The sequence below is a fragment of the Erythrolamprus reginae genome, chromosome 6 (assembly GCF_031021105.1).
Source record: "Erythrolamprus reginae isolate rEryReg1 chromosome 6, rEryReg1.hap1, whole genome shotgun sequence".
In the NCBI taxonomy this organism is placed as follows: domain Eukaryota; kingdom Metazoa; phylum Chordata; class Lepidosauria; order Squamata; family Dipsadidae; genus Erythrolamprus; species Erythrolamprus reginae.
The window spans coordinates 7,970,965-7,987,153 of record NC_091955.1 but is presented as its reverse complement, the minus strand read 5'-3'; the positions used below and the strand labels follow the sequence as shown (position 1 = coordinate 7,987,153).

Genomic DNA, 16,189 nt, shown 5'->3' with positions numbered 1-16,189 from the left:
CGGGAGGACTGTAAAAGTATGTTATAAAAGATATGATTCACTGTCAGCTACCCTTCAAGCTGAATACAGGTAGTCCTCAACCTACCACAGTTTGCTTAGTTGCCATTCAAAGTTACGACGGCACTTAGAAAAAGGATCATATGCTGCAATGTCCTGCCTGTCGGCGACTACTTCAGCTTCAACCACAACAACACAAGAGCACACAACAGATTTAAACTTAATATTAACCGCTCCAAACTTGACTGTAAAAAATATGACTTCAGTAACCGAGTTGTCGAAGCGTGGAACTCATTACCGGACTCCATAGTGTCATCCCCAAACCCCCAACACTTTACCCTTAGATTATCTACGTTTGACCTATCCAGATTCCTAAGAGGTCAGTAAGGGGCGAGTGCAAGTGCACTAGAGTGCCTTCCGTCCCCTGTCCTATTGCTCTCCTATATCTCCTATCCCTTTCTTCTATTCCTATATCTCTTCTTCTATTCTTTCATTGCTATGTTCTCTTACGATACCTTCTTTTCTATTATTTCTTAGATATATTTTACTATGAGTATCTTCTCTATAACCTTCATCATGTATTTTACTATGTGTATATAGATATATACCCACTAAAACCCTCATTGTGTATTGGACAAAATAAATAAATAAATAAATAAAATTTAGGACCGTTTTCCACTTTGTAGCATCCCCTAGATCACGTGATTGAAATTCAGTTGCTTGACAACTGGTTCATCCTTATGACAGTCACTGCGTCCCGCAGTCATGTGATCTGACAAGCAAAGTCGACGGGGAAGCCGTATTTGTCAGAAATAAGTTTATTTCTGAAGTAATATTCCAATGGAAGAAAATGGTATGTAACTTGTTCTGTCTGGGTTCCCCCAGACGTCAACACCAACTAAAAAGAGTAGCCAGACACGCTGGTAAAAATCAAAGTCATTTTATATCTTTGAAAACAAACACAGATAACAAAAACTGTTCTTACAAACTGGAATGCTATGAAGCTTTACAGAAGAGTCACGACGGCCAGACAATATAACAGGCTTCTTGCTGGCACACACACCACTGTAGATAATAAAACCCACGCCTCCCTGAAGTTTTCAGCCTTCGAGGCCACAAGCCAGAATCAGAGACGCCAAGGATCGAAGCAAGGTCACAGGACTCCCAAAAGATAACTCTCCACAATACAGGAAGGGCGGGCCTGCCTCTTCAACCTTTCTGAGGAGAACCACACCCAAACCCAGCTGTTGCCTATTAGGGATGGAAATACCTGGCTAATTGTCCCCTTCGTTGTGCTGCTCTTCTCTGCCTCATATCAATGATGGCTTGTGCGTTCTCATCTAATGACTCCAGGCTACTCGCTGGGGAGAGCTCCCCCCGGGGGTCTCAGGCTGTTCTCCCTCCTCCTCGTCCTGACATTCCTCTTCCCTGTTTGCCTGGTCCTCCTCCTCCTCCTGTTCCTCGTCCTCCCCCTCTGAGCATGGAGCCGGCAGAGTTCCAGCCGTTCCCTGAGGAGCCTCAGACTGAATCATAACAGTAACTGTGGGAAGGCTAAGGTAAGCCATAATAAGCATGTAATCATGGGTTTGCTAATTGTGCTGCAACCTGATTGTCGTCAGTATCTTGGCCCCTGGCCAACGAATGATCCTGTGATCATTGTAAAAAATGGGAGACTGACTTTTTAATTTTAGATAATCATGAAATTTTATATGAATTGGATTAATTTTATTGTAAATCAATATTTTTTAGATGTTGCAAGCTGCCCCGGGTCTTCGGAGAGGGGCGGCATAAAAATCCAATAAAGAAATAAATTATATATAATGTATAATGATAAAGAAATAAATTATTATTTCTTTAGAATTATAAAGAATCATAATCGGCGGAGTTATACTCCCGGTATACAGGAGTCACTCCCTGTAACTCTGCCAGCATAGGCATTCAAGCCCCGCCCTCCGCCCGCCTCCATACCTTTCATTTCGTCTCTGGACGGCCTTCTCGTACGTCTTGCGCAACTGGACCATTTCTTCCTCGATCCGGGTGAGCGTGTTGGTCAGCCGCTCGACGTTCATCAGCTGCTGCTCCCGTTTCTCCTTCATATCTTGGACGATTTGACAGACCTTGCTGACATCGCTCTGAATGCTGTCCTTGATGGCCACCTTGTTGGAATACTTCAGCTGGTATTTTTGCAGTTTTCTGAAGGCAACAAAAACGTGAGAGCCGCGGTGGCACCTGTTGTGAGCGCTCCTTGTCCACCTCGGGTGTTGTGCTTAGCTCTGGCCCAGCTCCTGCCCCAAGGACTGTGGATGTGTGGGAGACATCCACATGCGAGTATTCTGAGCAGAGTCAGGTTAAAAGCGGTGTGCCACAAGGGTCTGTTCTGGGTCCTATTCTTTTTAATATGTTTGTGAGTGACATAGGGGAAGGTTTGGTAGGGAAGGTTTGCCTATTTGCCGATGACTCTAAAGTGTGCAATAGGGTTGATATTCCTGGAGGGGTCTGTAATATGGCAAATGATTTAGCTTTACTAGATAAATGGTCAAAGCAATGGAAACTGCAGTTTAATGTTTCCAAGTGTAAAATAATGCACTTGGGGAAAAGGAATCCTCAATCTGAGTATTGTATTGGCAGTTCTGTGTTAGAAAATACTTCAGAAGAAAAGGATTTAGGGGTAGTGATTTCTGACAGTGTCAAAATGGGTGAACAGTGCAGTCAGGCGGTAGGGAAAGCAAGTAGGATGCTTGGCTGCATAGCTAGAGGTATAACAAGCAGGAAGAGGGAGATTATGATCCCGCTATATAGAATGCTGGTGAGACCACATTTGGAATACTGTGTTCAGTTCTGGAGACCTCAGCTACAAAAAGATATTGACAAAGTTGAACGGGTCCAAAGACGGGCTACAAGAATGGTGGAAGGTCTTAAGCATAAAACGTATCAGGAAAGACTTCATGAACTCAATCTGTATAGTCTGGAGGACAGAAGGAAAAGGGGGGACATGATCGAAAAATTTAAATAGATTAAAGGGTTAAATAAGGTCCAGGAGGGAAGTGTTTTTAATAGGAAAGTGAACCCAAGAACAAGTGGACACAATCTGAAGTTAGTTGGGGGAAAGATCAAAAGCAACATGAGAAAATATTATTTTACTGAAAGAGTAGTAGATCCTTGGAACAAACTTCCAGCAGACGTGGTAGATAAATCCACAGTAACTGAATTTAAACATGCCTGGGATAAACATATATCCATCCTAAGATAAAATACAGAAAATAGTATAAGGGCAGACTAGATGGACCAGGAGGTCTTTTTCTGCCGTCAGACTTCTATGTTTCTATGTTTCTATGCCGCAGGCCTGTTTTGCCCCCCGGTGGAATCTACTAATGAAGGCTCCTCTGACCAAGAAGTCATGAGTGATAGGGAGGAGGAGAGTGTGGCAGACAGCTCAGAAGGAGATCAATTATCTAGCTCCTCCTTGGATTCGGAACAAGAGCTAAGGATACAGAGATTAGAATTGCCCCCACCCTCCTTGCCTTTCGAAAGTTGCTTAAAACCCACCTCTGCCACCAGGCTTGGGGGAACTGAGATATACTTTCCCCCTAGGCCTTTACAATTTTATGCATGGTATGTCTGTATGTATGATTGGTTTTTATATAATTGGGCTTTTAACTGTATTTAGTATTGGATTTGTTATATACTGTTTTATTGTTGTTGCTAGCCGCCCCGAGTCTGCGGAGAGGGGCGGCATACAAATCCAAACAATCAATAAATAAATAAATTTTAAAAAAAAATACAGCCACGCATGTGGAGAGCGATGCATAGGCAGCAACAACTGAGAGATTACTATCAAAGAAAATGAGGCCACCTGTGGTTGGGTGGGGCTGTGGTCATTAGTGAGGCTGCTATAAAGAGCAGCCTGTGGGTTTGGCCATTGTGGAGGATCATCTGATCGTTGTGTTTCGTGACTGCTTTACTGACTTTGACCTTTTGGGTGCTGATTTTTCCCCGCTTTGAAACTAAACCAGAGCAAAGTGTGTTTCACTTTCTGAAAGAAGAAGGACTGTGAATTGCCTCACAGCTGCAAGCTAAGTATCACAGAACTGATAAGGGACTTGTACAAATTACCAGTTTGTTTGGAGACCAGTGCTCTTTGCTATACCAAAAGAGGGCTTAGTTTAAGTGAATTTTCATTATAAAGAACATTGTTTTGAATTTTCAAACGTGTGTGTGTGTCTGAAATTTGTACCTGTGAATTTTTGGGAGGAGTCTACCAGAGACCCCGACAGAACAGTTCGTTTGTCACATTTCAAACCATTGCAGCATCTCCACAACCAAAATTCAGATGCTTGGCCACTGACTTGGACTTAGGACTGTTGCTGTGTTCCAGACAGAGATGAGTTCCTCCCGGTTCACACCGGTCTGATAGAATCGATAGCAAACTGATGGTGACATCACCGAGTGGGTTCTGTAAGTGCCGGTTCGTGGATGCCGCCATTTTGGAGGAAATTCTTTTGGGGGGAATGGGGTTGTTTGGAACTTTTTTGCGGGTTTTTTCTTCTGTGCATGTGCAGAAGTCACCATCTTGTTTGGGGCTTTTTGGGGGCTATTTTTTGCTTCTGCGCATGTGCAGGAGCAAAGGTTTCGGCACTGCGCATGCGCACGCTGTGCTGTGCAGCCACGATTGACCTCTCCAGGTTCCTAAGAGGCCAGTAAGGGGCGTATATAAGTGCACTGATGTGCCTATCGTCCCCTGTCTAATTGCCTTTCCTTATATCATATATCATATATATTCTCTCCTTATCTCTCTCTCTATATATATATATATTTATATATATTATATATATATCATATATATTCTCTCCCTATCTCTTATATCATATATATTCTCTCCCTCCCATCTACTTCTCTTCTTTTTTACTTTCTATCTTTATATATAATGTTGGTTATGACCTATAAAGCCCTTCATGGCACCGGACCAGAATATCTTCGGGACCGCCTCCTGCCGCACGAATACCAGCGACCGGTTAGGTCCCACAGAGTCGGCCTTCTTCGGGTCCCGTCGACTGAACAATGTCGTCTGGCGGGACCCAGGGGAAGAGCCTTCTCTGTGGGGGCCCCGACCCTCTGGAACCAGCTCCCCCCTGAGATTAGGATTGCCCCCACCCTCTCTGCCTTTCGTAAACTCCTTAAGACCCACCTCTGCCGTCAGGCATGGGGGAACTAAAACACCTCCCCCTTGCCCATGCTGTTTTGTTGATTGATTGACTGTGTGCCTGTTTTTTATATGTATTGGGATTGTTTTATGAAATTACTAATTTTAAATTGTAATTAGATTGGTGGGCATTGGATTTGTTATTGTGTACTGTTTTTTATTATTGTGAGCCGCCCCGAGTTTTCGGAGAGGGGCGGCATATAAATCCAATAAATCTAATCTAATCTAATCTAATATATTACTTAATGTCTATTCTCTTCCATATGTATTGTATATTGGACAAAGAATAAATAAATAAATAAAATAAAAAAGTGATGCGCGATGTGCATGCAGCCATGTGGCACGGGAGGAAGCGCGGTAAGTTAGAACCCACCCCTGGTACTCACCTCTCCTTAATCACAGCGTTGTTCCTTAAGATCTCCATCTCATTATCCAGCATTTTGACTTTGTCTTTAATTTCATTGGTTTTCTGGCGAGCGCTGTGCACGAGGTTGACCAGCTTGTTTCTCTCGTGCCGCACGATGTCATACAGCTTGGCAAATTCTTTCATTCTGTAACAACCCCCCCAAAAAAATATTTGAAGGAAAAAGTTAATGCATCAACTTCCTTTGCCCTCACCCCCCAATATAATGCCAGCAAACCCATTGAAACCATTTCCTTATTTTTTTGTGCGAAAACTGTTGTGATTCAGTCTGAGGCTCCTCAGGGAACGGCTGGAACTCTGCCGGCTCCATGCTCAGAGGGGGAGGACGAGGAACAGGAGGAGGAGGAGGACCAGGCAGACGGGGAAGAGGAATGTCAGGACGAGGAGGAGGGGGAACAGCCTGAGACCCCCGTGGGGAGCTCTCCCCAGCGAGTAGCCTGGAGTCATTAGATGAGAACGCACAAGCCATCATAGATATGAGGCAGAGAAGGGCAGCACAAAGAAGGGGACAATTAGCCAGGTATTTCCATCCCTAATAGGCAAAAGCTGGGTTTGGGTGTGGTTCTCCTCAGAAAGGTTGAAAAGGCAGGCCCGCCCTTCCTGTATTGTGGAGAGTTATCTTTTGGGAGTCCTGTGACCTTGCTTCAATCCTTGGCATCTCTGATTCTGACTTGTGGCCTCGAAGGCTGAAAACTTCGGGGAGGCATGGGTTTTTATTATCTACAGTGGTGTGTGTGCCAGCAAGAAGCCTGTTGTATTGTCTGGCCGTCGTGACTCTTCTGTGAAGCTTCATAGCATTCCAGTTTGTAAGAACAGTTTTTGTTATCTGTGTTGGTTTTCAAAGATATAAAATGACTTTGCTTTTTACCAGCGTGTCTGGATACTCTTTTTATTTGGTGTTGACGTCTTGGGGAACCCAGACAGAACAAAAACTATCCTGGCTGCTACTTATATATGAACTATTAAGTAATATATATCTTTTTTATAATGGGAAGATATTGAGATTCCAAAAGAAACAGATATTCTTAAGAAGATTTTAGACTGTGCTGAATTAGATATGATGACGAGACGGTTAAATAATCAAGAAGAATCAGAATTTTATGATATCTGGCAGAAAGTATATATTTGGTGGGAAATAAGGAATAAGAGATAAGCGTGTTGCTATATTATTTTGCATATTTGAATTTAGTATTAGAATTGTATAAGACGGTAATTATTAGTATGAATATAAATCTCTTCCATCTCTTTTCTTTTCCTTTTTTTTTCTCTGTCTTTTCATAAAACTTTTTTCTTTTTTCATATATATCTTTATAAATTTTGATATAGATTTAGATTTATATATTAAGATTGATATTTTTATTCTATATAATAATATGTATTTTATGGATAAACTTTTTATTTTCATATGAAGACTTCTATCTTGAGCGGAGCGACTGTAGCTCCATTAAGTGTTATATGTTTTGTTTGTTGTGTTTGTTACTTTGAAAAAAACTAATAAAATATATTAAAAGAAAGAAAGAAAGCATTTCCTTACTGTTTGTGGATTTCTCTCTGTTTCTTCGTACGCTCCCTAATTTCAAAGTCTTTCGTTTTTATTTCTGCCATAATGTTATTCAGACGCACCTGCAAAACAGAAACAGCAGTGGATCATTAAAGTTTGTTTAGTTGTCCCATCAACTAAACAATGCCGCTTGGCGGGACCCAGGGAAAGAGCCTTCTCTGTGGCGGCCCCGGCCCTCTGGAACCAACTCCCCCCAGAGATTAAAATTGCCCCCACCCTCCTTGCCTTTTGTAAGCTACTTAAAACCCACCTCTGCCGCCAGGCATGGGGGAATTGAGATTCCCTTTCCCCCTAGGCCTTTACAATTTTATGCATGGTATGTCTGTATGTATGTTTGGTTTTTATAATAATGGGTTTTAATTGTTTTTAGTGTTGGATTATTATTATACGCTGTCTTATTATTGCTGTTAGCTGCCCCAAGTCTCTGGAGAGGGGCGGCATACAAATCCAATAAATAATAATAATAATAATAATAATAATAATAATAATAATAATAATAAAAAAAATCAAAACCAGAAGCACACAAAGCGGACTCATTCCAGCTGGATTCAATCTCTTTTTTAAAAAAAAACATCCTTTCTCTCTGATCAGACCATTTGCAATTTGTAAATTATCTGATTAGACAGAAAAGATGCCTACAGACAGACTTATGGGCTGTGAAAAGATTTACTGACACCTCGCATCCTGGACAGAAATGTTTTCAACTCCTACTCTCAACATGACGTTATAGGACACTGTGGATCAGAACATCTAGAAACAAGGACAGTTTTTTCCCGAACGCCATCCCTCTGCTAAACAAATAACTCTCTTATCACCATCAAACTATTCACTAAGACTGCATTACTATTCTTTTTCCATTCCTTCCTATTAACTATTTCCTTTTCTACTTGGGATTATAACTTTGTTGCTTGTACCTTTATGATTTATATTGTTTTACTGAGTTACCTAGTGTTGTGGTTAGCTCTGGCCCAGCTCCTGCCCCAAGGACTGTGGATGTGGGGGAGACATCCACATGCCGCAGGCCTGTTTTGCCCCCCGGTGGAATCTGATGATGAAGGCTCCTCTGACCAAGAAGACATGAGTGACAGGGAGGAGGAGAGTGGGGCAGACAGCTCAGAAGGAGATAAATTATCTAGCTCCTCCTTGGATTCAGAACAAGAGTTAATGATACAGCCACGCATGCGGAGAGCGATGCATAGGCAGCAACAACTGAGAGATTATTATCAAGGAAAATGAGGCCACCTGTGGTTGGGTGGGGCTGTGGTCATTAGTGAGGCTGCTATAAATAGCAGCCTGTGGGTTTGGCCATTGTGGAGGATTATCTGATCGTTGTGTTTCGTGACTGCTTTACTGACTTTGACCTTTTGTGTGCTGATTTTTCCCCGCTTTGAAACTAAACCAGAGCCAAGTGTGTGTCACTTTGTGAAAGAAGAAGGACTGTGAATTGCCTCACAGCTGCAAGCTAAGTATCACAGAACTGATAAGGGACTTGTACAAATTACCAGTTTGGTTGGAGACGAGTGCTCTTGGCTATACCAAAAGAGGGCTTGGTTTAAATGAATTTTCATTATAAAGAACATTGTTTTGAATTTTCAAACGTGTGTGTGTCTGAAATTTGTACCTGTGAATTTTTGGGAGGAGTCTATCAGAGAGCCCGACAGAACACCTAGTACAATTTATTTTGTATACTATGACTATCACCAAGTGTTGTATCTGGTGATTTATGACAAAAGCATTTTTATGATGACTATGATCATGATTTATCACTTATTTATTTTATTTATTTATTTATTAGATTTGTATGCCGCCCCTCTCTGTAGACTCGGGGCAGCTCACAGCATACAATCAGACAATTCATAACAAATCTAATAAATTTTTTTAAAAAAACATTAAAAAAACCCATTATTAAACCAGTCATACACACTGTCACACTATACATAAATTATATGGGCCTGAGGGAGGGGGAATGCCTCAATTCCCCCATGCCTGACGGCAGAGGTGAGTTTTAAGGAGCTTAAGAAAGGCAAGGAGGGTGGGGGCAGTTCTAATCTCCGGGGGGAGGCTGGTTCCAGAGAGTCGGGGCCGCCACAGAGAAGGCTCTTCCCCTGAGACCCGTCGGATGACATTGTTTAGTCGACGGGACCTGGAGAAAGCCAACTCTGTGGGACCTAATTGTGCGGCAGTGTCTTTTATGGACACTGACTTAGAGCTTATGCACCAAAGACAAATTCCTTGTGTGTCCAATCACACTTGGCCAGTAAAGAACACTACATTGTATTGTATGGTGGAATGATCACACACCCCACCCACAGTTTCGGGGATTAATTAGATTTGTATGCCGCCCCTCTCCGCAGACTCAGGGCGGCTCACAGCAGTGATAAAACAATATACAACAGCAAATCTAATATTAAAGTCTAAAATAACAATTTCAGATTAAAAGCCTAAAAACCCCATTATATAAAAAGCATACACACAAACATACCATACATAAAACTACATAGGCAAGGGGAGATGTCTCAGTTCCCCCATGCCTGACGGCAGAGGTGGGTTTTAAGAAGTTTGCGAAAGGCAAGGAGGGTGGGGGCAGTCCTAATCTCTGGGGGGAACTGGTTCCAGAGGGTCGGGGCCGCCACAGAGAAGGCTCTTCCCCTGGGTCCCGCCGGCCGACATTGTTTAGTCGACGGGACACGGAGAAGGCCAACTCTGTGGGACCTAACCGGCCGCTGGGATTCGTGCGGCAGAAGGCGGTCTCGCAGATATTACATGCCCACACTCATAATTAAATGCCTGGGAAGGGCAAAAAAACACCCATTCCCTGGAGGCCAGAAATGGCCTGTTTCCCAACTTCCGGTGGGCCCAGTCGGCTTGTATTTCGCCCTCCCCAGGCTCCAACGGCTTCCCTGAAGCTGGGGGAAGGTAAGAACACCCTCCTCATCCCCAGGAGGCTCTCTGGAAGCCAAAAACACCCTCCCAGGGCCTCTGTGTGAGCCAAAAACCAGCTGGCCAGCACACACATGCACATTGGAGCTGAGCTAGGGCAACATCTCGCATGCCAGCAGATATGGCTCCGCGCGCCACCTATGGGGCCCGTGCCATAGGTTCACCATCACTGTCTTACGGTATATGCATAGATGTGTACAGGGAAATTGTGGAGATAATTTTTTTAACAAAAGAAATTATGTGCTTGACAAAGCTAACACAGGTAGGTCTTACAGGGGGGAAAAAGACTTACCCAGCATCCCGTTAGCAGCCCTAGTTCTGGTGATTTCCCATGGAAAGTGAATGCAGTAGAGGAAGAAGAACAGTGATATTACATACAAGTTTAGTGGTCTAGATTTGAAAGAAGTGTGTGCCGTCATAATCGTGATGAAAATGAATGGGAAGAGATTATGGAGGAGTTCCTTATTACTATTTATTATTTTATTTATTATTTTATTTATCTGTCAAACAATTATAGGGTGGTGATTTGTACAAATTAAACATTAGATAAGTAATGATAAAAAGTAACAAAAGAAGACAATAGGACAGGGACGGTAGGCACAGTGGTGCGTTTATGCACGCCCCTTACAGACCTCTTAGAAAGGGGGAGAGGTCAATTGTAGATAGTCTAAGGTTAAAGGTTTTGGTGTTAGGAGTAGAAACCACAGAGTCAGGTAGTGCATTCCAGGCGTTGATTACTCTGTTGCTGAAGATCATATGGTGCTTTGGAGAATAGATTGACTCCCTCTTCTTTGTGGCAACCCCTGAGATATTGGAAGACTCTATCATGTCTCCCCTGGTCCTTCTTTTCATCAAACTAGCCATGCTCAGTTCCTGCAACTGTTCTTCATATGTTTTATCCTCCAGTCCCCTAATCATCTTTGCTGCTCTTCTCTGCACTTTTTCTAGAGTCTCAACATCCTTTTTGCATCGTGGCGACCAAAACTGAATGCAGGATTCCAAGTGTGGCCTCCCCAAGGCCTTATAAAGTGGTATTAACCCTTCACGTGATCTTGATTCTATCCTTCTGTTAATGCAGCCTAGAACTGTGTTGGCTTTTTTGGCAGCTGCTGCACACGGCTGGCTCCTATTTAAATGGTTGTCCACTAGGACTCCAAGATCCCTCTTGCATGAGTGATGTTGAGCTGGCCACATCTACCTTGACCACTCCCCACCAGGCCTCCAAGGTCAAAGGCAACCTTGATGCGACTCTCATTGAAATCGAGTTTGACACCCCTGCTATAGAGCTATGGAAAGTCCAGGTGACCCAAGATACAAGGACCGAGTTAGATGCTCTTTGGAGTTTCCCTACCTGAGCTTTCAGGAAATCCTTCGATTTTTGTTCCCTCTCGTCCGCCTTGAGCTGGGTCATACGGATCAGGTTATTTAAGTCCTCCCTGTAATGCTCCTGAGCTGCAATTAGTTGGTTTTCTTCAGCGATGCACTGCTCGAGAACCCGCACTTCGGAATCGGTGGATGCTTTCTAGGGATGAAATATCAGAGGACAATCCCAGAATGGGATATTATTTTTTATTTATTCATTTATTTTGTCCAATACACAATGAGAGTTTTAGTGGGTATACATAGTCCCAGTGAGGGTGTGGCTAGCTGATGAGGCCAAAATAAGGCCGAAATAGATCTATCCTAGTCTCCCTTAATTTTCAAATTCAACAAAAAAAACCATGTGACACATACAGATAGAATTGTCGGCTATCAATAAAATTAACTGCCTTGGAAATGGCCCTGGGTTGGGCCGAGAGGCAAAAAAGGAGCTGTGATGTTCCTTCAATACACCAGGGTGATTCGACACAAAAATATGTAACCCTTCCCTGGTGCAAAGCTGAAGGGATTGGATACTGTAGCCTAGAGGATAATTCTCTGTCTTACAAGGCAAAGGTTGCAGGTTCAAGTCACAGTGGGTATGGCTAGCTGATGAGGCCAAAATAAGGCCGAAATAGATCTATCCTAGTCTCCCTTAATTTTCAAATTCAGCAAAAAAAAACATGTGACACATACAGATAGAATTGTCGGCTATCAATAAAATTAACTGCCTTGGAAATGGCCCTGCGTTGGGCCGAGAGGCAAAAAAGGAGCTGTGATGTTCCTTCAATACACCAGGGTGATTCGACACAAAAATATGTAACCCTTCCCTGGTGCAGAGCTGAAGGGATTGGATACTGTAGCCTAGAGGTTAATTCTCTGCCTTATAAGGCAAAGGTTGCAGGTTCAAGTCTCAGTGAGGGTATGGCTAGCTGATGAGGCCAAAATAAGGCCAAAATAGATCTATCCTAGTCTACCTTAATTTTCAAATTCAACAAAAAAACCATGTGACGTGTATATATGTATGTATGTGTGTGTATATATATATATATATATATATATAAATATATATATATATATATATATGTAGATTGTTCTGAGTTCGGGTTTTGCCCTGTGTAATGTTTTGCATGTCTATGCGACGTTTCGGCGAAATCACATTCACCATCTTCAGGCTGTAGTTCCAATCTTTGTGTTGTTTTAAATGGATTCCATTCCATTTAAAACAACACAAAGATTGGAACTACAGCCTGAAGATGGTGAATGTGATTTCGCCGAAACGTCGCATAGACATGCAAAACATTACACAGGGCAAAACCCGAACTCAGAACAATCTACATACATATACCCGTGAAAATTTACGAAAACATATATATATATATATATACATAGTAAAATACATGATGAAAGTTATAGAGGAGATACTCATAGTAAAATATATCTAAGAAAGAATAGAAAAAAAGGTATAGTAATAGAACATATCAATGAAAGAGTAGAAGAAGAGATATAGGAATAGAAGAAAGGTATAGGAGATATAGGAGAGCAATAGGACAGGGGACGGAAGGCACTCTAGTGCACTTGTACTCGCCCCTTACTGACCTCTTAGGAATCTGGATAGGTCAACCGTAGATAATCTAACGGTAAAGTGTTGGGGGTTTGGGGATGACACTATGGAGTCCGGTAATGAGTTCCGCGCTTCGACAACTCAGTTACTGAAGTCATATTTTTACAGTCAAGTTTGGAGTGGTTAATATTAAGTTTAAATCTGTTGTGTGCTCTTGTGTTGTTGTGGTTGAAGCTGAAGTAGTCGCCGACAGGCAGGACATTGCAGCATATGATCTTGTGGGCAATATTTAGATCTTGTTTAAGGCGTCTTAGTTCTAAGCTTTTTAGGGCCCGGATTGAAAGTCTAGTCTCGTGGGGTATTCTGATTCGAGTGGAGGAGTGAAGGGCTCTTCTGGTGAAGTATCTTTGGACATTTTCAAGGGTGTTTATGTCTGAGATGTGATATGGGTTCCAAACAGTTAATAATGTCTAGTTAAATGTCTACATTTAATTAAATGTTTAATTAAATGTTAATAAATGTCTACAGAAGGGAATATTCAGGCCTCGGGAGCTAAACAGTGGAGTCCTTGATGGTCCCTGAGTTTGGTTGAATTCTTAGATGTTTTAAAGACCCCCAAATAGGTAACATATTCAACATGGATTATGTTAGCTAGTTTGGCAGTGAAACGTTTGCAAAAAAAGAGAACATCAAGGACCCCTCGTGTCAAAACTGAACTACAAATAGTTATCTATCTATCTATCTATCTATCTATCTATCTATCTATCTATCTATCTATCTATCTATCTATCTATCTAACTAACTAACTATCTATCTATACCTACCTACCTACCTATCATCTATCTATCTAATGTATGTATGTATGTATGTATGTATCTATGTATCTATCTATCTATCTATCTATCTATCTATCTATCATCTATATCTACCTATGTATCTACTATCTATTTTATTTATTTATTTTATTTATTAGATTTGTATGCCGCCCCTCTCTGTAGACTCGGGGAGACTAACAATAATAATGAAACAATATGTAACAAATCTAATATTTAAATTAATTTAAAAGACCCTTATTTAAGAAACCAAACATACAATCTATCTATCTATCAATCTCTCCCTTTCCATCCATTGTTTATCTATCTTCTGTCAATCTCTCCCTCCCTCTCACCATCCAGCATCCATCTATCATCCATTTATTCAGTGGGGAACAATTTGTAACACAATTTCTGGTGAGTTTGATTTTTTGAACTTTTTAATAGTTAATTAGGTGAGCTGGTTTCAAAACTGCAGTTAGTTTTCTTCTATCGTGTCAAGTTTTTTCTCTATACCTTATATATATATAATATAGTTCATTAGGCAACATGAGCATCAAATTGCATTTTTTACATAGCCATTTTGCTAACTTCAGATAAAATCTTGGTGCAGTCAGTGATGAACAGGGTGAGCTCCAAATTTTCCCCCAAGATTTGAAGATCACGGAGGCACTGTATCAAGGTAGATAGGATGTACATATGATGTCTGACTATTGTTGGAGCATCAAGCGAGAATGTCCACATATTAAACACTCCAGAGAAAGCTTTAAGTGAAAGTTTTTACCTTAATATGTATAATTACTGTTTGATTTTAAAAACAGCTATTTGTATGAACACAATTTAACTTGCAGTAACTATTATAGCCTTTGTATGTGTTGTGGTTAGCTCTGGCTGTGGTTAGACTGTGGATGTGGGGGAGACATCCACATGCTGCAGGCCTGTTTTGCCCATGGTGGAATCTGCTGATGAAGGCTCCTCTGACCAAGAAGACATGAGTGACAGGGAGGAGGAGAGTGTAGCAGACAGCTCAGAAGGAGATCAATTATCTAGCTCCTCCTTGGATTCAGAACAAGAGTTAATGATACAGCCACGCATGCGGAGAGCGATGCATAGGCAGCAACAACTGAGAGATTATTATCAAAGAAAATGAGGCCACCTGTGGTTGGGTGGGGCTGTGGTCATTAGTGAGGCTGCTATAAATAGCAGCCTGTGGGTTTGGCCGTTGTGGAGGATTATCTGATCGTTGTGTTTCGTGACTGCTTTACTGACTTTGACCTGTTGTGTGCTGCTTTTTCCCGCTTTGACACTAAACCAGAGCAAAGTGTGTTTCACTTTGTGAAAGAAGAAGGACTGTGAATTGCCTCACAGCTGCAAGCTAAGTATCACAGAACTGATAAGGGACTTGTACCAATTACCAGTTTGTTTGGAGACCAGTGCTCTTTGCTATGCCAAAAGAGGGCTTAGGTTAAGTGAACTTTCATTATAAAGAACATTGTTTTGAATTTTCAAATGTGTGTGTGTGTCTGAAATTTGTACCTGTGAATTTTTGGGAGGATTCTACCAGAGAGCCCAACAGAACAGTATGAATAAAATTATTCTTTGTAAACAGTATATTTGATAAGTTTTTACTTTACTTTCCATTATGCACCATTTGTATGACTTTTGAGGGTAGCCTGCAGCTTAAAAAGTTGACGTGATAGACAAAAACTGTGGTTATATTTGGATCCAGAGGCCAAATGTTAGTTGAAAACAAGTCACAGATTTAAGACAACGAAATTGCTGTTTCCCACCGATTATCTTTTTTTGACTTTCTGAATAGGGGCAATGGAGAAATCTGAAATAGTAAGGAACAGTGCTTGCTAAAGGCTATTTTTCTTCATTCTGATGGCCCAAACATGTTTGTTAAATTTATACCCTAAGGTGGATATGTACTTAGCATCTCCACCTCCTATTGTATCCACACAAGAACAACAACAAGAACAAATGATACTATGAGCTGAGTTGAGTTTGGGAGTGACCAATCCCCAGAAAACTGAGAATATGGATAGATTAGAACATGCTCACCCAATATTTTTACCATATTACTGGCTGCTGATCGGTTTCCGGTCACAATTCAAAGTGTTAGTTATGACCTATAAAGCCCTTCATGGCATCGGACCAGAATACCTCCGGAACCGCCTTCTACCGCACGAATCCCAGCGGCCGATAAGGTCCCACAGAGTTGGCCTTCTCCTGGTCCCGTCGACCAAACAATGTCATTTGGCGGGCCCCAGGGGAAGAGCCTTCTCTGTGGCGGCCCCGGCCCACTGGAATCAACTCCCCCCCGGAGATT

The 16,189-nt window shown here is 41.8% G+C and overlaps 1 protein-coding gene across 2 annotated transcripts in view; it reads right to left on the bottom strand.

Moving 5' to 3' along the window:
* CCDC146 (coiled-coil domain containing 146) overlaps positions 1 to 16,189 on the bottom strand; it is a 123,989-nt gene that overhangs the window by 15,625 nt on the left and 92,175 nt on the right. For both annotated transcript variants that reach the window (XM_070755190.1, XM_070755192.1), the window contains exons 11-14: positions 11,474 to 11,644; positions 7,156 to 7,244; positions 5,584 to 5,748; positions 1,966 to 2,190 (exon numbers count right to left, since the gene is read on the bottom strand). In XM_070755190.1, coding sequence (XP_070611291.1) covers positions 1,966 to 2,190; positions 5,584 to 5,748; positions 7,156 to 7,244; positions 11,474 to 11,644 — 650 coding nt within the window. The remainder of the gene's footprint in view (positions 1 to 1,965; positions 2,191 to 5,583; positions 5,749 to 7,155; positions 7,245 to 11,473; positions 11,645 to 16,189) is intronic.